At 34.7% G+C, this 23,550-nt stretch overlaps 1 protein-coding gene across 1 annotated transcript in view; it reads right to left on the reverse strand.

The window, feature by feature from the left end:
• Positions 1-855: 855 nt before the first annotated feature.
• The window catches only part of LOC145695176 (26S proteasome regulatory subunit 6B), a 28,213-nt gene continuing 5,518 nt past the window's right edge, over positions 856-23,550 (reverse strand). Inside the window, exons 2-8 of the mRNA XM_081772139.1 lie at positions 18,430-18,519; positions 14,748-14,934; positions 12,844-12,990; positions 9,982-10,185; positions 6,487-6,731; positions 4,974-5,198; positions 856-1,435 (exon numbers count right to left, since the gene is read on the reverse strand). Coding sequence (XP_081628265.1) covers positions 1,322-1,435; positions 4,974-5,198; positions 6,487-6,731; positions 9,982-10,185; positions 12,844-12,990; positions 14,748-14,934; positions 18,430-18,519 — 1,212 coding nt within the window. The 3' untranslated portion in view covers positions 856-1,321. The remainder of the gene's footprint in view (positions 1,436-4,973; positions 5,199-6,486; positions 6,732-9,981; positions 10,186-12,843; positions 12,991-14,747; positions 14,935-18,429; positions 18,520-23,550) is intronic.

Raw genomic sequence — 23,550 nt, forward strand, 5'->3', positions numbered from 1 at the left:
TGTCGACCTGTTGCTACGTGACCATATGATGATACAAGGAAAGATTTTGTTGCTCATTGGCCAGCCTACACATCTAAGGGAAGATGTCGTTTTTGTAAGTCGGGAGTAACAATCTCACTAAAGAATTCCTTTATGCAGTTCCATCTGTAAGTATATGTATCACGATAAGGAATGTTTTTGTCACTTGGTAATTGATATCCTTTCTAGACCCCTAAGTCACTGTTACACTACGTTGATATATTCCAATTTAAAAATATAAAAAATGATATACACGTAAAAAAGAAGAATATTCTATAAAACTACGCATATATTTGAATATTATATTTATTCAATCTGTATTTTCAGCGAAATGTAAATATTATTTTTTCTATGTGGACTCATAGATAGTACCTTACATTTTCTTATAAATTAATATTCGAGATTTAGATATTAAATCCTATAAAGTAAACAACTCTTACCATGTTTCATTTATTTCTCCTTTCTTATGAGACTACTTTTCTTTATTACTATATGGCTACAAGTACTCAAAAATCACTTTGCAGAAAACTGCAATGTAACCATTTGGACACAACTCAGTTCTCGAAAACTATTGGGGGGAAAATTTAGAAAACTACTTTCAAATGATATACAAACCAAATAGACAACATACTGCAAATATCACAATTTTTTGATAATTTTTAAAGGTAGTGAACTGTTAAGGGTTAAGCCAGCCAGCAGAACAGAAATAGGATGGGCGTTCGTTACCTCTGGCGATTCTTATAGTGTAATTGTAATTTGACATGCATCCTAAATTTCCAAATTAATGCTACTGAAACAAATATCGAGGAAGAAAGAAAAAGAATAAAACGATTAAAATAAAATATTACTATTTGTTTATTCCTCCTATAAATTATAAAACTTCGAAGAGTCATTTATCCACTGAAAGTTCTCTAAGCATACCAATACCAACATCGCATTTCCAGTAATTGAAATGTGTGCCAATAAACAATATCGTTATACGTTATATATTATCGTAAAAAATACGTGGTATTTGATTCTAATGCTTCGCTGAATTATATGCATGGACACATTCTTACTCTGAAAATGCTTATTTTTATGTCAATCGAACTTTGATCAGTTTGTTAAGGTATATTATTTATTTTTAAATATATATTCACACGACATATCTTTCATATTTACATTCAAAAAGATAATTTTGTTTAATTTTGTAAACAAAGTTAACTTTAATGCAACCAGTTATTCCTTACATATTATTTGCACTCAAAAAAAAATCAATACCATAATTCATATGAACAACTCTTGTGTTCGCTGATATTAAATTTTATTTGTAAAATTCATGTTCTGATTCATCCTTCTTGATGTTGTTCTTGTAACCCTTTTCGAAGTCCTTGGCAAGAACAATATACCTATTTTCTCGGACAGCATGCATTCCAGCCTATTGAAAAGAGTAAAATAAATTATAAACGTACGAGAAAACGACGATTCATTACTCACTCAAGTAATATACTGAATATGTCCATACTTGACATGCAAAAAACTAGAATAACGTAAATGCAACCTACATGACTCATTGCGTTTTATTACGTACACTCATGTCCAAAATGATTGTCGCATATCTATAACTGTCTTCTTGTAAGAATATAATTTGATAATGATTTTACAGGGTACTTTTAATACTGATACTATGTGTATAATCGAGAAATGTATATTTGTGGTAAATTTCATAGGAAAAGAATTATATATACGAAAATTAGAATGAGTAAAATAAAATGTTGCTAAATGAACAAGAAAGTTTTATTTTCGTTTTATTGTTCTTATTTACTGCTCTTTTGACAAGAAATTTGCCACATACATGTCTTTGCGGACTAAACACATACCAACATTATAATAAGTACCGGGCGAATTCGTTATCAAATTATGTCCCTACAACAACATATTTATAGACATGCGACAATAATTTTGGACATGAGTGTACATGACTCATACTCTATAGCACTTTTCAAATGATAAGTTACATGATTTTGAGCGGGCTGTCTGCTTTCACAAATCACAGTTACACGGTGTTGTCAATTTATGGCACGCGATAGTATATACTGACTTCTCGCACCACTGCGAATGTTGTCAACACAAGACGCGGTACCTACAAATATTGTATTATTACATTAATTGCTGTTTCTAGCAAGTAGGAAAATGAATTATGAACACGTGCAAACTGCATGTTGTCATGATACAGACTAAAATGTTCCCATATAGAACAACTGTGAAAATCTTTAGAATACGTTGTCTCGTATAACTGGTAGTAGATTTCGATTGAAGCTTTTGTTCATATTTCCCTCTTATATGAAATCAAACATTCTAACCTACTACGAGATAGTAAAGAAAATAACTTACTAACATTACTTGGACTCTCTCTGCTTGGAGATGCATATGTAACTGCATATTTTTAAGCAAACATTTTCATATGTATAATATACAAGTAATGTAAATAAAGAAAGTAGAAGATTTTATTTCTTTCGAAAAACAAGTTTAAAACAAACACTACTTTATTTGGTATATAGGCAATGTGATTTCTTTCTTCGTGTTTCACGTTTGACTATTTCATCATCTATTTTCCCCTCTCTCTTTCCTTCTACTCAACATTATGAACTCATCATGGTTTTGAACAAACGCGCAGGCATCCAAATGGTATCATGAATTATTGCACCCAAAGCAAACTTGACTGCTTCCAGACAGCAGAGCTGATACAATAAGGTCTCTTAAATTTACTCGTATAACTCTTGCTCTAATTCTTCCTTAGTAGACAAAATTCGCATTACGTTTTCGTAAGCTATAGAAAATACATTTAAAAACTGATTATCACGTTTCTAAGTGGTTCCAAGAAATATTTTCAGATTTTATATTTTTTAAAGCTAAGAAACAAATTTGCATTAGAGAAAGAAAAGCAAAAACTTACATTTTCAAAACTATAAAACAGAAGCTTTAGAATTCATTTCGTTTACGTGGTTAATTCGTGTTGAATCGAAGAAGCCCTTATCAGGAAACTAACCACGTGAGAGGAAGACTGGAAATGATCCTTTGCACAACATAGAAAAATTACAAGAGAAGATTTCATGAAATACTGATTAACAGGGTGACTACTAAAATTCCAAAATGAAATTTCGTGACTTTTTCTTTCCCAAACCACAAAATTTAGTAACATTCTCAAGAGAGATTTGGGTGCGAATTGGGCCAAATTTTCATGCGTGCGATAGAAGTGCGCTTTGCTTGTGATTTGGTACCGTCTAAAGCAGACCATACCATTTTTGGTGGTAAATTTTGACGTTTTATAGAAGAAATATTTCCAGTCTATACTTATATTTGTACAAATAAAAAACATGACCCAAAAGCTAAATTTCGTGACTTTTTCTTGACTTACATGACCGTTTTCTGATTTCGTAACTTTTTCATGACTTTCGTGACTGATAGACACCCTGATTAACAAAATTTGTAACATGTTATAATAGATTAGGATTCAGGCTAACACAGCGACAAAACAGAAATTATCATAGACGATGGTGATAGCAGGATGAAATAGACAACGAATTTTTAACAGTTCTAATGGAATTAAAAGACAATTAATATGGGTTATATTTATATTTCAAGTATGGATAGTGAATATTTCAAATTTTATTGGAATAAGATTTCTGCCATTATAAATAATGCTATTAATTCAATTACTTTAACGTTAGGTGAAAAAAGCGAAAAAAAAAAAAAAAAAAGAAAAAAGAAAATGGAGTCCGCGATCCGGCAACAGTGTGTTTAATAATGCGTACTATTGGCTACTGTTCTTGTTTCTCATCTGAAAAGAGCTGTAGAATATTTTATGATCAAAATAAAATAATATTCTTTATAATAGCCTCTAAAATAAATGAATAAATATATATATATATAATCATCATTTTCGACATATTAAGGTCGACCATCAAGCTGCTCGTTTGGCGCTAGAGTTATTAACTGAAGCATATTTGCCTTCGTTTTTCTTCTGCAAGTTGAATTGTATTTACGCAAAATACAATCTTTTCTTAAAACATATTCTAACAATGTGCTTTTCCCTTTTCAAGTACTCAATGTTCTTTCCCAATTTATTCACACTATTTAATTCCGTTTTACCTAGAACTGATTTTTTTCGTTCACCATACTTATTTGAAGGCACGAGCTTCGTGGCTATACGGTTAGCGTACGTGCCTTCGGGTTGGAAGACCCAGGCTCGATTCTTGGTTAGAACTCATGTGGTCTGTTAAGCTGTAGGTTCATTTCTCATTTATCTTCGGTGCTGAAGGAACATTAAATTCGAAATCAACTAACCAAAAATCAATACTACTATCACGAGATACCATCTATTTCTAATTAGTAATTTATTATGTATGTAAAACAGATAACTATGCCATATATTACCCTAGAGAGAACCACGAATATTGCACGGCCAATGATCAAAGAGCGCATATAAAGGGTATTTGAAAGCAATAATTCCGAATTATTATATTATTTGCCCACTATTACTTTCCGACAAATTAATTCAAAAAGCACAGTATGGCTCACAAAGTAACAAAACATTCAGACTGTACTTCAAATATATCCAATTATTCCACGACGTTTACAACAGAACAAGTACTTTTTATTAGTAGTTATACTTCTGATTCTTTTGTGGAGTCCTTCATTCAATCCCAGGTCTCGACAAGTGGGATTTGCGGTGGATAAACATCGTATGCATGGGTATTCTCGTGATTATGCTGTTCCCTCCTAATGTTTTCATTCCACCACTTCGTTCATTATCATCGTATCCGCCTCCTCTAGCCTTAGATCATCTTGGAATGTTAAACTTTTTTTTTTTTTTTTTTTTTTTTTTAACACAGAGATTTTAGTTCAGCTTTCGGGCCTCTTTCTTTAAGTCATACAAATATAAAATGAAGTATTAAAGCCCAAATCGTGCTCACCTCTTGACAAATGGCATTAATATCTGCTCCAGATATGCGATCGGGCCTTGCAACATAGTCTTCCAGGTCAACTTCTTCACTGAGATTCATCTTGGATGTGATAGTTGAAAAAATAAGTCTCTTCTGACGTCGATCAGGTAAAGGAAATTCAATCTTTCTGTCAAGTCGACCTGGTCGTAGAAGTGCTGGATCTAACGTATCAGCTCTATTAGTTGCCATTATAACCTATAAACAAAAGGCATCATTCTTTACATGAAACTATTTACTTATTATTCTAAATTCTATAATACAATATCATATTTAAATAGATGTATTCACTTGAGAAGTTTTCACTATCTTAAACATTTAATTACCGGCACCTGTTTTATTCAAATTAATTCATTGTCCAACTACTTTTCTCACGCATCATACACTTAGTAAGTGAAGTAATAGGCAAACGACTCAACCGCACTGAGTTTGATCGATGCTTACACGAGGACACCGCGGAGATTCTCCAAATAGGGATGACGTTATGACCTTTGCCCAGCGTTGTAAGAACGATCGAAGGGCTACCTACATGAAAGAAATCAGCAAATCTGGACAGGAACACAATAATAAGAGAGGATCCCCATGTCCTGAGTGCAAGCACCCCAAAAGCCTACTAATACATCTTGACCCTGCTGCAAACTGTCTTTTCGAGCTTTCATTTATCGAAAATGGTAAGTTTAGTTTAATTGAGATATTACATTCAAGAGTGTATTTTGGAGATACAGCTACTCGAAGTTGAGAAATGTCATGCTTGAATTACAAACGTAAAAATCTGTAAAATTTCCATGAATAATTTTAAGAATTCTTTAAGGTGGAGATCAAGTAACATTTCAGTAATTTGGAACATGATACTTTTCTTTTCAACTATGCCCTGAAGAGATGTAGTTACAACAATGAAATCTCAACATGGACTTATGAAAATCAAAATCAAAGTTGTTAATGACGCAAACACTGACAAAATTAGACACACACTGCTTTCGAAATAGGAGTGGGGTTACTAAGTTATTTTGAATGAAAATAACAGTAAGCAACTTTAAGGATGCACCAACAAAAGGTTCATTTGCACCTGTTCAAAACCACAATTAAAATCAAACAAAAAATCCGAGAAAATTAAAACGCAGAAAAACACGAACACATACAAATGTGATAATACGCGATACTAGAAGATAAAATGAGTATTCAGTCGGATTATACACACAGTAAAAAGAGGATTCTAGTTTTATACAATAACAGGTTAATCTTCTTTGTCGGAGCTGCTCAGTGAAAAATGTACACAGGGTTCACCCTCGTTAAAAAGAATAAAACTATGCATAAAGAAACAAAAGAATATGAAGAAATGTTGTTACAAAACAACGTCAAGATAACGAGAATTAAAGAACAATAAATAAATAAATAACAGTATGGTAATTAATACTAGTAATAAGGTTATTTCATTACCTTATTAATAGTATTGATTACTATAGTGTTATATATATATAAAACATACCTTCACATTCGTCGTTTGATCAAATCCATCCATTTGGTTTAGAAGTTCCAATAAAATTCTTTGAACTTCTCTATCAGCACCTGTTTGCGCATCAAATCTTTTGGTCGCTATTGCATCTATTTCATCTATAAAAATAATAGCAGGTGCATTTTCCTTCGCTAATCGGAAGACATCTCTTACCATTCGAGGACCTTCTCCCAAATACTTCTGAACAAATTCGGATCCCACAACTCGAATAAAAGCCGCTACAAAAGCAAAAGTACTGTGTCAATACAAAGTAGTTTCAATATTAGTACAAAATTAACAAAGCAATGAGACTGTTTCCGACCATCTACCTTTATTGTTTTTCCTATCCTATAAGTTAATTAACAATACTGCGCCTTCAACAACACTTCGAAATGTGCGCTATCCAAAAGTTATACTCTGCTGATTTATGTAAGGTAAGATCTTAGAGTCGAGAAACCAATTAAAGAAATAAATGTTACATTAATGTACTAAATGGTATGTCTACCGTGGAAAGAAATATTCGTCTGACTTTGTCAATGAAATTACTGTATTAGAAAAGTTTTACCTTGTATTACGAATTTTTGTCACCTATTAGCCGGTGTCAGTGTTCCCTAACACGTTTATCAATGGCATATAGAAGGTGATCAAAAGACACATATGTTAAGGTTCTTCCCTTCCTATGGAACTTTTTTGAGAGAAAAGTAGATGACCTCAATTCTATAAACTACTACAAATTTCCTTCTTGAAAAATATACAGACACAGCTTATAGGATTATCATTATCACTAAGCTGTTTTTCTTTCGTTCCGGGGAGTAAATATAGAGTGCAACTCCAGATAATTGTTGATCATTTCATACAACTAAAACGAAATCGGCGTTCTGAAAGAAGCAAAAAAGCACAGCTAGATCTCCTTACTCTGATCGGTATTATTGAATGGCTCAAATGAAGGCTTTTATGGAACCTAATTTCTAAGAAATTAAATCAATTCACACGTCTCAACAAAACACTATGTATTAAACATCATAAGCAAGAATGCGATTTCGTTGCAGTCGTGGGAAGTGGTCAACAATTACATTACATTACATTACATAGGAAGTATAAAGAACTATAATTAGTAATAATCTTATAAATTGTGCCACACATACTTTCAAGAAGCAAATCTGTAATAGTTTTGAGAAGTAAGGTTATCTATGCTTCTTTCAGAAGGGTTACATAGGAAGGGAGAAACCTTAACATATGTTTTTATTTACCAACTTTTAGATGTCACATAAATTTTAACGAAAAATTCCGCTTTTAGAAGTAAGCACATACAGATGGTGATCAGAAAAATGGAAACACCTGTAGTTGGCAACACGTCAGATGTATGGGTAGGCAGTGGTGTCGTGGTGCCCGCAGCGCCGGACCACTGGTGGTGGTGTATTAGGCCGGTCTCTATACTACGTCAGGCGCAGTGGAACAGCAGTGTCCAGTGGCTGCAGCAGACGGAGGTAGTGTAAAATGTGAGACCTTTCAGATTTTCAAAGAGAGCAAATTGTTGGTGCGCGGTTATGTGGAGTGAGTGTGACGGCAGTGGCTACTGTGTTACGTGTGTCAGTGTCGAAGGTGATGACGGCCTACACAACACACGGGAAAACCACATCGGGGAAGCGGAACAGTGGGCGGAAGAAAATCATGAGTGACAGGTCACGCCTGGTATTAAAGCGCATTGTCACGCAGAACCGTCGTGCCACTGCGGAGCAAGTGACGGAGGAACTCAATCAGCACCTCCCCCACCCTGTTTCGACAATCACAGTCAGCCGCGAATTACATGACATGAACTTACGGGGTCGTGATGCACGGGCCAAACCGCTCATCAAGGACCATAACGCTTTCGCACGCCGCAAATGGCGCCGCGACCATGCAACTTGGACCGTTGAGGACTGGAAACGTGTGATATGGTCGGATGAGTCATCCTTCACCCTATTCCCAACCACGGGCTATGTTTATGTGTGGAGAACGCCCAAAGAACCTTATGATCTGCAGTGTCTCCGGCCAACTGTGAAACATGGCGGCGGCTCGGTGATGCTGTGGGCCGCCATATCATTGTTTTCATTGGGTCCTGTGGTCACACTTAGCGGACGAATAACTGCCAACGATTATGTCGCAATTTAAGGAGACCACTTGCATCCTATGGTCCGGATGTTGTTCCCGGACAATGACGCCATCTTCCAGGATGATAATGCACCCATTCACACAGCTGGCGTTGTTGCAGCGTGGTTTGAGGAACATCGGGATGAAGTTCAACACCTCCCCTGGCCCGCCCAATCCCCAGATCTCAACCTAATTGAACAGCTGTGGTCCGTCTTGGAAACACGACTCCGGCGACGATTTCCCCTCCATCCTCTCTCATAGAACTGACAGATGCCCTGCACGAGGAATGGTGTAAAATTCCACTTGCTACCATTCACGACCTCTATGCCTCCATCCCACGTCGCATCAAGGCTGTTCTGAAGGCGAAAGGGGGCCCGACACCATATTAATCTGGTAAGTTGCAATTTCGTTCAGGTGTTTCCATTTTTCTGATCACCATCTGTATATGTTACGTATGGTTAATATCGCGAATAAGAATGATAGCAATAAGTCATTTTTACTATTTCCTTCAGGTTAGATTTAAAAAAAATAAAAATAAATCTCATGCAACAAATTATACACTATTTCAATCACGCTAAGAAAAATCAATACAGACCCCTATATGTGCTTCTATTCAGAGGGCACGCACGGATTAGTTGTTGAGTAATACGCGAACTCCCTAGCGCGAAAGGTCTCTTGTTTCATCCCAAGATGTTAAGTTTATGATTCTCACACACCATTCTTTGACACTATCGAGAATTCCACAATAAATCTCGTTTAAATTATCCGATCTGTATAATATATATATATACTAGTTAACTGCCGCTACTGCTTGGGGTTGAAATCAGACAAGAGAAAGTGTATGGTAATGGTAAATTTACATATTTAACAATAGCTTTCTTGAAAGTTGTCCATTTTCATGAAATCCGACTAGTACTTTCTTCGGAGTTTCCCAATACGACCTATTGCTTGGGGATAAAATAGACTAAGGACAATGTTCTACCATATGAAAATGTTTCAGGTTAACTTCCATAAAAATTGTTCTATTTTTATAGAACATAGCGCATATTTCTTTTGAAGTTTAAGAATTACTCCTGTTGCTTACAGCTACACTCAGTCAGGAAAAGAAGGTGCATTACGCACATGTCGACTGTGCACGACACCTTTAATATTATGCATTTCATTTATACACCTTGACCTCCCACTGGTCCAGTGACTAGTGCGTGCGCCTTTGGTGTACATGCTCCCAAGTTTGATTCTCGATGCAAGTCCTAAAATTTGAATGCATTATGGTGGTTTGGATTTCACCTTAAACTGTAGGATCACATCTCATATTACCTCGCAGTTAAAAACATATTCTAAACTTAAAACAAATTTTACCTGTAGTGTGGTGTGCTACGGCCTTTGCCAACATAGTTTTGCCACAGCCTGGTGGTCCATACATTAATACACCTCTAGGTGGATCTATTCCTATTTGCTTATACAATTCAAAATGGGTTAATGGCAGTTCTACAGCTTCACGAATTTCTTGTTTCTGCATGTCCATTCCTCCAATATCTGAATACTGAACATCAGGCTTTTCATCTGCAGAGCAAATCACAACATTACAAAAATGAATTTCGTTCCAATATAAACTCACTCAGAAGAATACAGTAAACTCCCGACTATCCACGGAATTTGTAAACTCCCGACTATCCACGGAATTTGTAAACTCCCGACTATCCACGGAATTTGGTGGCGCGGCAACCGCGGATAAGCGAATTTTGCAGACAATTTCCAAAATGTCCAAAGAAAGATACAAATCAACATGAAAATTCTTTGGAATAATTTTTACTTACAGTACGGGCTTACGCATATAATTACCGCTTAACAAACAGTACTTTTTTAAAGTTTACTTAACAAAGATATTCGAGAGTTTCCTGTACATACTCGTTTTTGAGATCTTTTACTTTTTAAAACATATGAAGCTGAAACGATAGCCGTTTTCCTTAATTTTTTAACCTTATTCAATTTCAAAAAGGGATAAAACAGATCTTGCTTGGAAATCTGAAAATCATATACTTATACAGAAACTAGACACGTAATTATTTCGACAATTCTAAATAATTCATCTGATTCATAAATCTAGTTTAAATAAAATAATCAGAGAACTTTTGCGCTTACTGGAAATAACGTGGATAGGTTCTTTTTTAGCACCGAGGCTGTTTTACTGACCTGCAATTCAACGTGGAACCTGACATATAGTTCCACCGAGACTCAAAAGTTAGGTTTTTCGTACCAGGGCCAGAAACGCTTAACAATGTAATCAAAAGGAAGCCTTTCTGCAAAAATGCATGAAATAGGAAAACAGTTTAAAGAGACTGTGATGAATCAATTGGTACTATCACAGAAAAAAGAAAACCAGAGGCCGCATGAGAAACTTACCAATGTTTATGAGGCATTAAATCCAACTAGAATCGAACTTATTATCCTACTGTTACATTTTACGGTAATAGCATCTATGGTTACTCAAATGGCATCCATGATTATGCTATTATTACTGCAAATCTTCCTATGACGGGAAATGCCAGTTCGTCACATTAATAAACTTAAATTCCTACAGAGTATACCACCACAAATGTTGCCACAATCAGAATAACTCTAAGACAACCGATACATTAGGATATATTAAGAATGCTGCAATTCCCTCTCGGATAAATGTAAGGTTGAAATGTAGAATAGGAACGAGATCACGATATACGACATCAATGGTGGAAAATTATACAATTGTACCGTCTTTAGAAGAGTAGTGCAGTCGGTAAGGTGTCTACTACAAATCCCAAGTGAGAACGGAATTTATTATCTCTTTGTACTCTAGTCCAAATTCGGCTTAGTGGTTCATCTAGCCCCTTGTCAAATGGGTACCTGTGGTCCAAAGAGGGCAGGAGTGTAGAGCACATCAATCTCCGCCTGTAGATCAGACTGGCCTGTCCCAAACAGGCGACGTGAATGTTACTTTTGCCTTTTTTAAGGTTGTGTGTTCATGTTATATTTACTTTCTTGTCAGTAGCTCATTACATATAAGGAAAATAAAGAATTTCGAACCAGGACTTAAAATGAATCTGCTCAGAAAATAGTTAAAAACATAACTACATACAGTAAAGAAAGGGAGTCTTTCTAAACACTTCATCAAAGGAAGAAGTAGTAGTACGAAGGGGGAAAAAAAAGGCAGAAAATTTTGCTTGAAGCGTCCAGGAGACCGAAGCCTTCTTGGAATTCCAGATCACGTGATGCTATAGTCCGACTGAGGAAAAGGAGTTTAGTGTCAGAAGATGAAATTAATCGTATGGATAGGGTGTTAATATCGCATATGAGCGAAGGGATAAAAATACTTTTATATTCGAAAAATAAAACTGAAAAATACGAACTAGTAATGAGTAGAATTTTTTGTTCTAGCTCCTCTTGAAATTATATAAATCCTGGGAGAAAATTACGAAACTGAAATTTCTTGAGGATAATCGGGAGCCGCAGTGGCTCAGTGCTAGAATGGAGTTGTGTGGGGTTCCTGGTTTGATTCCGACTTGCGCCAAATGGGTTTTATGATGGACAAACCATGTGGTGTTTTCTCGAGGTTTTCCGTTTCTTCTCACTTGTTTCCTTTATTCTTATTATTATCTCCTTTAGCTTACACGGAGTAAAAGAAAGAAAGAAAAAGTAAGTAATTAATTAATTAGTTCGTGAATATAGAATACAATAAATGCAGCTATAAAAGTATTGTATATTTAGATTACTAGCTGCTTCGTTTTAATAGTGGATTTCTGAAGAAAGAAAAAAAAAAAAAGCGTCAGAACCTTGCATGTGGATACGTAATCTTACAAAAAGTTTCCACTGTGAAAAATGTCAGCTAATTCCATCAAATCAATGCATACAAGCCAGGGAAGGAGAACAACGTTGTTTTCCAAAATTTAGAAACTAATACTTGTTTGGCTACCCAAAGAACATGGCCACGTGAGTTAACTTAAATAAATGCTAGAAAAGAACCCACCTATTGTATTCCTAGAAGCAGCGGAAGACTGTCTAATATTTTGAGTAGAAGGATACACTTACTGTAGGCATATATTCGAAATATAGACAGTCTTCTGCTACTTTTAGGAATACAATTAGGTGAGTTCTTTTCTAATTTTGTAAAATGCATTCCATAGTTCTATTAGTCAATATAAATAAATGTTTCTTACGTTCTATAGACAATTATGAAATACGCACCAGCTTGCAACATCGATATAGACGAATCTGCTTCTGGGGGCAACACATCAACAAGTGCATTACTATGTTTATGTAACGCCACACTTGCAGAAGGCTTCAGTAGTTCTCTGTCGATGGTAGACAGAATTCGCACATAGTAATTTGAACCTATAGTAAATATAAATAGTACGATAATTACTTCTTCACTGAACATTATAGCACACAAACACTTCTTTTTTCTTACTTTCTAAGTATAGAACTAGCATACTGAGAACAATTATGTTTGATTCGTACTCACTTAAAGTAATGCAAGTAGCTTAGTTTCTGGAGACTTGTTATCAATCACTTTTGATTTCTATCGGACACACCCATACGAAAAAATTAACAGTAAGAATAGAAAAATATTCAAAGTACAACGTATCAGGCCTAAATAAGTTAACTATAGATATCACATCAGTAGGAAGCATCTTAAACAGGTTTATTTAACAAAATATTTTCTATGAATTACTGACTACTTCACTGCTAGTTTGGAAGACCTAACGTCAATATTTTGATATTTCCATCTACGTGCAAACATGTGAAGCTAGAAAAAAAAAAAAAAACTGCAAAATAAACAATACTTTTGAAACAAAATTTACATTCCGTTATTTTCTAAGATAGGAGACGAAAGCTACATCTGAAAAACATTTCTAACTTACAGCTCTATCTGCGACATTCTCTTCATGTCACTGTTTTGTTTATTATTTTTAAATGTATTATTATATAAATATATTTGGTAATACTGTATTAATAGTAATACTGATAACAGTATTGACTGTTTAAGCTTACTGCAGAAAGCAACTTGTATCAAATGATGCCACATGAAGAAAGAGTACGTGTATAGAGGGTGGACCATTTATCTTGAAACGTCCTTGTAATTTCTAAACTAGTTAACGAAAAACAATGAGAGTTTTTATCTTGTAAATATCGGCAGGAAGAACTTGTTTAACATACTCGGCAATACCACCAGATTTAACAATGCTGACTTCCCAGCAAAAACTTATATTTTATCAAATGGCATAACTTACTACAAATTTTAAATCTACATATTACACGAAAACATGAATTATTATTTAGGCTTGCAATCTAAGGATACTACAGTATCGCAAACATTCACAAACCTCCAAAGTTTGGAAGCCTTTAAACAGTAATAATGTTAGTGAAGGCAACGGACTATTTTCAAAATAAAACCTTTCGATAAAAAAAAAAAAAAAAAAAAAAAAATCAAATTTCAATCCCTTGTAACTTCACTCCTATTTATTCGAAATACCTTATATCATGGTCACAGTATTCGCCACTATGATACTTTGAATATGTATTGCTCCGTCCATCTCACTCGCTTTATTCTATTGTAGAGGCCTCCAAAGATTACTACGTTTGTCACACTGTAACGTCATTACTTTGCAACATTGAACAAGTGTGGTATTCCATATTTTCGTTTAATATGTTAATCTGAAATTTGTAATAACCTAACGTAGTGTCACCTGAAAAAAAGTTTATGTTTGGTTGGCAACATTATGTATCGGTGGTGTTGCAGTCAAACAGTGTCCTTCTGCTTGCATAGTGCAAACATTCAGTTATTATTATTATTATTATCATTATTATTACTAATTTAAAATTTACAAGGGTGTTTCGAGATAAATGGTCTACCCTGTATTTGTCTTAGCAAAATTATGTAGCATCTGTTCGGTTTTATCCTTGTTTACTTTTCATTGTTATATTATTCTTATTTCTCTAACAACTTTCTCTCCTCTTGAAAAATTACGTATCAATCTCAAGTACAAGAAATTAAATTTAGTAAAACCGAAGAATACAAACGCTCATTGTATTCAAGATACACTGCGTTCTGTATAATGGGAAAAAAGGTTAATTATATTTATACTCACCTGTTGTACTACCTACAATTCCTGTATTCTGATCAACAGCTTCCAAGAACTGGCCGATTACCAAAGGAACACTTTGAATTCTTTTTACTTCCTCTTGAGCATGAAGGTACTCCTTCTTAAGATTTCGTTGCTCATCTTTAATATATTCTTCTTGAACAGCCAGGAATTCCAGCTGCCGCTGCAACTTCTGTTAGAATAAGAAAGGCATCTTTGAAAAATTTCAAAGAAGAGACGAATGTTTATACACGACGTTCTGTACATAAATGGAAGCAAGATGAACTCCCAAATTGTTTATAACATTTCAAAAACGGCAACGTGTGTAATGTGCACAAAGTATTTTGGATTTATACCACAAAGACAAGGATGTTTTTGTAAACAGATAAATAACTATGGATGAATGTTGGGTGTATCTATTTGACCCTGAAAAAAGATGGAAACATACCTCGTCCACAACCCCAAAAAGACTAAATTGCAACATTCATTTAGTAAGTTATTTTGTCCATGTTTTGGGATTATAAAGACGTCATCTTCTCGACTGTTACTTACAAAAAGAGATTACTACCACAGGAACTTCCTGCAAAAGTTACGGGACGCTATCAAAGCAAACGAACGGGCTTTGCTCTCGAAAAGTGTATTGCTAAGACAATGCACCGGCATACTGAACAGAAGAAATACTCACTTTTGTGCGCCAATGTGGGTACGAATCTTTGTTCCACTCAGCCTATTCATTAAGCCTAGCTCAGTCGGTTACTTCCTGTCTCCAAATAAGAAAAAAACATTTGCGGGGTGGGAATTTTGCGGATAATGAGGAGGTCATTAACGCAGTTAAGTTTGCCTCCAAGTTCGCAAACTTTCATACAAATGATATGATATTAACGGACTGATCCATAAGTGTAAGGTAATACGAGATGTATATAGAAGAGGATGGACCTAATTTCGGATCCCTAATTCATCTCTATCACGATAAAGGCAACAACTATTCTGGCCTTCCCTTGGAATATGTTTCAGTTACTGAGTTTTCGCAAAATAAACCTTCAACTCCGAAATAAATCCTGACAAGCTGTCCTGTCTTACAGTTTCCATGACTTAGCGATAATTAATCACATCATATAAATACCAGGATGGCATCTGAGGTAACACTTAATCAATTCTTTCCTCATACGAAATTCTGTTATTGGTGATAAATAATGTGTAGCAGTTTTCAGTTGAAATCGGATTAGTATGAATGCTGTAATTCTATTTTTACTTTTGATACGAGATTGTTCCATCGTTATCACTAGCTATTTGGTAACTTCTCCACATCCAGTTTCCGCTTTCGCTTGCATTCAACTACACTCGTGTGCGATCTCGAATTACAACCACTAAAACCTTTACTATTACTAAACTTAATATATGAGAGTTTCGTAATTGAGACATACGAACAGCCCACAATTGAACAATTTTTTGTTAGATTTATGTGGACCAATTCTAGCCACACCATAACCTCCATAAAAGTGAATGTCAAGAACCGTAAATGGACGTTTCGATTGAATTGATTGAAATTTAATATATTTTTCAGCGTTAAGACCGGAGAAGATGGAACCTATTGGATTCGAATAACTACTTCGATTAATATCTGAGGTAAGCATTCCAACCAAGCCAAGCGTTAGTCACAAGAGGGCTTTCGAGACGAACGAACACATCAAACCCATTAGCATTGTCCAATACCTTCACGTTAAAAGTTCTCTCCCATGCCAAGTAAAAAAGCACTTAATTTACGCACTTGCCATTTGTGAAACTCAATTCTACGCCACTATAAACCATTCCTAAAAACTACCTCAAGACTCTAGCATAACTATTAATACACATATTTATTAACAGTATAATTCAAAACGTATATAAAACAGTAAGTAATGATATGAAATGACTTAGCTTTTATTTCTCTTATATTCATAATATTCATTAACTTCTAAAATAATATTTTCATGATGTATTGAAATTCAAGTATATATTCGATTTTGATCGTTTCTAAAAGAAATGAGTAATTCATTCGAGCATTCATTTCAGTACAAAGATGTAAACTTAAGTTTAAGGTAGAACTTTAAACACATGTGGTCCTACCACGAATCGAACCCTGGTAACCCATGCCGAGAAGACACATTTGGTTATCACATATCCACAACGGAGCTCCCAAATATATGTGGAATTCCGCAAGTCGAGCTGAGACCGAATTTACTGAACTCCCCGACTTCAACATTGACTTGACAATTGACTATTTTTCACTTACTGGTATTTTATAATTATTTGAATTACAAGTGCAACATTTACATATTCTCAGTGGCTTCGCATGTTAGTTTTCACAGTAGCATTTCAAAGGTAAATTAATTTAAAATCTAGTTCAAGAATATTAATTCGTTTTCTAAATACTCGCAAAAGGTTATGAAAATATACATATCAGATGTTGTAATTCCGAAATTGTGAAGTGCATTAAAAAGTATTTTTTTCTTTACAATAATTTGTATATAAGCGTTACAAGCAATGCTTCGAAAATCTACTACGGAGTTCTCTCTCGCTTGAAACAATATCAGTGTCAGTCTTTTTCTATGACGATCAGGTCTTTATTCTCACCGTCATCGTAGAGCGCAGAGCTCAGAAGCTCCAGTCTATTTCCTTTATTCCCGCCCCCGGCTACTAGATAGATAGAAAACACATTTTATTCAGTCGTGCTAAAAGTGTGATTACATTCTACATAAAGGCAAGGACCTACAGGGCTGTTCTGTGAGAAAGAACTAAGCCAGAACAGAGTACAGACAACCAGGGTTGCAAGACTCCATATTAAAATAACTAAAATTTTTGTTTCGTCGTACGTATATAGGAACAAATGTCTATAACTCTTTAAAAAATATTTTACTTCTTATTAATTGGAAAGACAAGTGACTTTTTGAGAGCCTCTCTGTCAGTACTTGTTGATTACAAGATTAAAAAACATCCTGCATCCTGGCAACATGGTTCACTTGACGGGAAAATGAAAACAAAGAACAAAGAGACCGTGCTTCTTTTGTGTTCAGACTATTAAATAAATCCAAGCATTTTCCCTAAAAATATCAGAGTAAACCATTGTCACTAACCTTAAGACTAAACTGAAGAAAAACATACCTGTACTGAAAGGTTTCAATGAATTAAAACAAGAATAGCAGCGAGGTTAATTAAAAACGTCCAGACAATAAAATGGTTCCATGGGCGTTAATCACATTACATATCCCCTTAACTTTATCTACAAACAGCTGAATCATGCAAAAAGAAATCTAACAGGACAAAACTCCCACTTCTCAAAAATCATTCACTTCGAATCTTTCACGCAATATTATATCCAACGATATTCTTCGCAGCTCATGAATCTAACTTTGTTCTCATATATTTCATCTCATTACCTAAAACTGACAAAGCATTTCACATGCGCCCTGCAATCGCTATTAAAAACCAACTAACCCGAATACCATAGTGTGAAAACAAGACCTTTCATACTTAAATTACTTATCAGAAAATAGTAAATAAATGATTACACAACACTACAGAAGGTAAACTGGAAATTCTTTTGCTAAATGAGATGAGAATGAAAAAGAGAGAGAAAAAAAAAAAGGTTAAGAAGAAAAATTACAGGATAGAGGTGTCAGTAATTACCTTTTACAAATCAGTAATTTACCTTATATCTTGTATACAAATCTTCAACATCTAAGTCATCTGTGTAGGTAAAACTTGGAGGATGACGTCCATCTTGACTATTTTCCTCTTGCTGGAAAGAAAACATACCATAAATTTTATATATATATATATATGGTGTATAACTAATGATTTTGAATTTACGTAATGGTTTTTATATCTCTAAAATTATATATGTTTGAAACCGCAATGTACAAATAAATGTAAGTTGAAATCCCAAATACTTTACTGGTAAAATACTGACATATTCGAATTTTTGTACAAATCATCAATTTTCTTAGCATATTACCCACAACGTACTGTAGGTCAACAGTTCATGAGTATATACTAAGAAATGAACATTACATTCCCTCCTCTTCTCTCCCCATTCCCCTCCTTACATCCCGAAAACTTAATTTAGTTTTCGAGCAAACAAGGGAAGTGAGTATTGTTTTAGCTGCTAGTTATATGCATTTTTATAAGCGAATGGTACTGGGTGGTATAATTTGAGTGTAATGCGTGGTATATACGAAGTGTTGGATACGATTCTCCGATAGTAGGGAAGACCGGGGCAATAAGACACGGCCAAAAACTATCCTAAATATCAAATCAAAATTATAACAAAAATAAGTAATGAAAACGTCAATACCTTTACTTTCTTACTCCACTTGTACTTATGAACTAATATGAGTTTTTATATTGTTGTCACGCTTTGCAAAAATAGCTTCAATTTGAACTTACCACGAAAGTTCGTGACCGTTTTAAAATAAAATTTTATTGTGAAAAGTGAGTTACAAATGTGAAAATGACTGCTATGTGCCTTTGTGATTAAGATTATGAAGATTGATGTGAAATTTTGAAAAATGCTGAAACACTGTATTTCAGGTCAAATGAGGGCATGTCTCTTATCACCTCTTTTAGAAATTTTGAAGGGGTAATAAGAGACAGCTGTTTCTTATTACCCCAGTTCAACTTTATGCTTATTTAGCGCATGTGACAAGTATAACCTGCTCGTTTTTTTGAATATAGAAAGTAAATAGGAAAATTCCTACTCTGGCAATCCAGTCAGAGCCTGTGCATAGATAGTGACAGTGGAGAATATGCTTTGAATAAACTAATTTCATCATCAACTGGTGGAAGTTTGCCAGAAGAAATTAGTCCAACCAGAGCAGAATCTTGCTTAGAAATGTATTACGCTGTATACAACAATTTTGACTGGTATGCTGGAAGGGATACTGCTTTCCCAGATGAAGAACCGTGTAAGGTTAAATATTTGAAAAAAGAACTAAATGGTTTCAAATGGCCTGTCTATGACATTCAAAGAGTGACATCGAAATTTGTGTTTTATGGACCTGTCAAGCTGTATGGAAATGGGCCTTTCCAGAGGATAGCTCCAAAAATTCGTTGTGTTTATAGCAAAGTGAAAAAGGACTTTTGAAACCAAAACAGAAAGATTAAATATCCTCTTCTTTGGTACGCCTAGGTGTTTGTAGGACTATTCTAAACATTTGTTAAACTCATGCCTATAAGCCAACAGTTTTTCTTTTGGCCTATACATTTTTCCTATGTTTAAATGGTCCAGCCTAAGATAATTAATAAAGCCTACCTGCTATAATTATGTTACACTAAAGTTTAAATTACATTTATGAGTTTTTTAAATGTTACCTTGGAGTTTACATAGGCTAGCATAACATTTCCAAACTCTTTGGTACATTTTTCATTGGTTCGATCGACTGTACATCGTAAAAGGTTTAATATTCATCTTTCTTGTCAGCATTCCTTTTTATTTAGTAGTATGAGTTTTGTCCATGATGTATCTAGATTACATAAAACTCAACTATACTTTGTTTTAATGGTTTTTGATATTTAATACTCAACTAAATTTTCCGAACGAACTATTGAATTTAATTTTTTAAATCTTGATATTTCGGGAACATATCTACATATTTCTGATCTGCAAAAAGTAAATTGTTCAGAATTGTCTGAAGATGCTTCTTAAAACTATTACTCATTTTCTATTCTATTTGCATGAGCAGTGAGAGCCCAGTCTCTTATTACCTCTTAGGGGTAATAAGAGACACTGACTTCAGCAGAATGTTTCGTATTTTTTTTTTGGCATGAAAAAGCAACTGGAAAAATACATCAGTAGGTTTCATTTTTTAGTACAATCACATATTTTTATCTAGTTCCTCAAGAAATCAATACAAGTGCTAGAATTTTTTTTGTCTCTTATTACCCCGGCCTCCCCTATCTCATTTGTCTAATACGATTGTGATTTTTTTAAACCCACGTTAATTATTCTAGACACTGGAACGAAACTTTGCATATGCATTATGTATAGACCATAGTTATTTTTCAAGGTAAATTATATTCGGGCACTTGTAGCCGGGCCGGGCCGCTGTAGCTCAGTGGTAGAGCATTCATCTCTGGTCCATGCGGTCACGGGTTCAAACCCTGCTTTATGGTGGAAAACACCGTGTGCGTGTTTCCCCGGGATTCTCCCGTTTCCTCCCACTTTCTTCATTCCACTATTTCATTCATTTCTAATCTTCACTGTCTCCTTTAGCCTAGCCGGCATAACTGTGGAACGTAAAACTCAAAAATTTCATTTCATTTTTGTAGCCGGGTCCCCTTTAGAGGGCGCAAAATGTAACAAAAGATATTTTTTGGAGAAAAATTTTTCAATTTTACCTTAAATTCCCCATTCCTTGTACATCACGCACATATGCGCATAGTACCATTTGCAGTCCCCTCTTAGGGAGTTGCTATTAATATTTGTAATTACTATTTTGTTTATTATTCTTGTATATCTTATGTATTCTTAGTTAATATAGATTTAGAAAGAAATGCCGACCTTATAAATTACAATTATTAACACTTTCAGCCCCATGTGTATCTTTTTGATACACAGTGAGGGTTTACTGATGGACCACGCGTATCAAATAGATACACACTGGCTGACAGTGTTCACAGCAAATTGTAGTCTGGTCCCGGGATGAAATTTACTCAAACAGGGTTGGGGCTGAAAGTGTTAATGAATACCAAATATCAAATAAAATCCACGTAGTGTCATTTGGGAACAAATAAAAGTTCTACCAAGTTGGCAACACTGCCAACCCAATTGCAACGCACGTAAAAATCATCACATTGATACAAATCAACTTTCTGAACTTTATCAAAGCTTTAACACAGTTTCTGATTTAACGCGAAATATATATGTTATTTTATATTGTCCCGAGTTGGAAACCCTGTAACTCGAAAATGAAGCGGAATTCGACTCATGTTTATAGGGACTTTTCTACTGGATTTGATGTCAGGATTCATCTCTCAAAATTTTCATACTCCCTTTCAATTCGCCTTGTGTATAGGACCTAAATGCCCATAGGAAAAATGTACATTTCAAGTACAAAAATCGAAATTTCAATAATCAATTGCGAATGTTTGGGGCTACAGCCGCATGAACGGTTAGCGGATATTAAATACCTAGGTACTTCTCCAATACATGTAAAAAATTCAGATTTTTAAAAGGTAGTGTTTTTGAGAACATGGCGTCTTAATGACATTATCAGCTTTTCATCACGCTATAACGTGGAATGTAATAATCAGAAACGTAAGTCCTACATTTTCAAGAGACCTTATGGAGTATATTTCGACCCTAGAAGCAGATGGTTGATATTGCTCGTGAGGAAAAAATAGTTTGAAGTTAGCAAAAACATCACCAAAGTTGGCAACATTGCGAGTGAATTGCGCAATTCCTACTGGACGAATCGACGAATTTTGGCCCTCCACCGAAACATACAACTTTATACTCTTCCTGCTATTGCGATTATGTTACTAAGTACACTCGTTTCTCTACAATATTTTTTTTTTTAATTTGATATGTTTTTCAGTATTTCGAGCAATCCGAGAGGAGGGCAGCCATTTTGGAAGGCTGTATATCGAAGAAAAAAAAATTTCAGCAAAAAGAAAAAATATGGGTCTGATAATTTTGTATGTAGTTTCTTATTTTAAAAAATAAACTAAATTTGAGACAGTCGTGTGGACCACCCTGGACGATTTGAAATGGAATCACTCAAATGTAATGGTGAATAGGAACTGAATCGCCCTGGTTTCTATACTCACTTCTGACACCTCAGACACAAATTATCAAACTGGAAACAGAAGAAGAATGAAAAGATACCCTATCATATCTGTTCTAAACAAAAGCACAAGCTGTGACTTTAAATCACGTTTAGTGACAGCCAACAAGGTACAGATAGTTGGGCGAAGAAACGAAACCACACAGAATAATCAAACTCTCCGAAAATATATTTTGTTTCTTCCATGCTTCCTAAAGAAACATAGGGGGAAAAGAACAAAGAGCCTTTTCATTCTGTTTTGTGAGCTTATGAAGTTATTTGTTTTCTTTTTTTTTCATTTTCAGCTGCGTATCCACAGTAAAAAAAAAAAAAAAAAAAAAAAATGGAATTACAAACGAAACCAACTTTTACTGTCAAAATCATCAGCATTCGAAAGGACATTAGAGACCACGTGCGAACTGTAAACGAATCAATTACAAAAGCTAATAACTTTTCATCACCAATGAGTGAGGAGTTTTATTATTAACAGATATTGGCCTGCTTTTTCCTCTTGCATGGAAATTGATCTTCTGAAAAAACAGTTGGTTTTCTTTGAGTGCCAACTGCATTTTTGTGACTTATGTTATTGCTAACTGAATTACTATCCTGATTCGTGTCAGGGTTTGAAAAAAACCGGGTTTTTCTGAAAAAGCCCAACCCACCTGGGCCCATATGGGTTTTTTCGGGTATTTTCGGGTTTAATTGGGTTTTATCAAAATATTTCAATGTCTCTGGGGTAAAAGTGTTAAAATGTGATTTATATTTCAAGATTATCGTTGTCACAACTTGCAACGTTTTTCTGTTCACTGCTGTTTTGAAAAAATGGACGCCATTTTGAAATTTTACGTTGAATCATCTCCAAAATATATACAGCTAATTTAGAGTATATATCTACTCTAAAAATTTCGACTTAAAAGACCGAAAATTGCGCTTTGTAGCGTGCATACCAGCTATTTTGAAAAAAATAAATTGTCACCATTTTGAAATTTTACGTTCGTATGCCGCCA

Source organism: Thermobia domestica, chromosome 9 (assembly GCF_964235325.1).
Source record: "Thermobia domestica chromosome 9, izTheDome1.hap1.1, whole genome shotgun sequence".
NCBI classification, from domain to species: Eukaryota; Metazoa; Arthropoda; class Insecta; order Zygentoma; family Lepismatidae; genus Thermobia; species Thermobia domestica.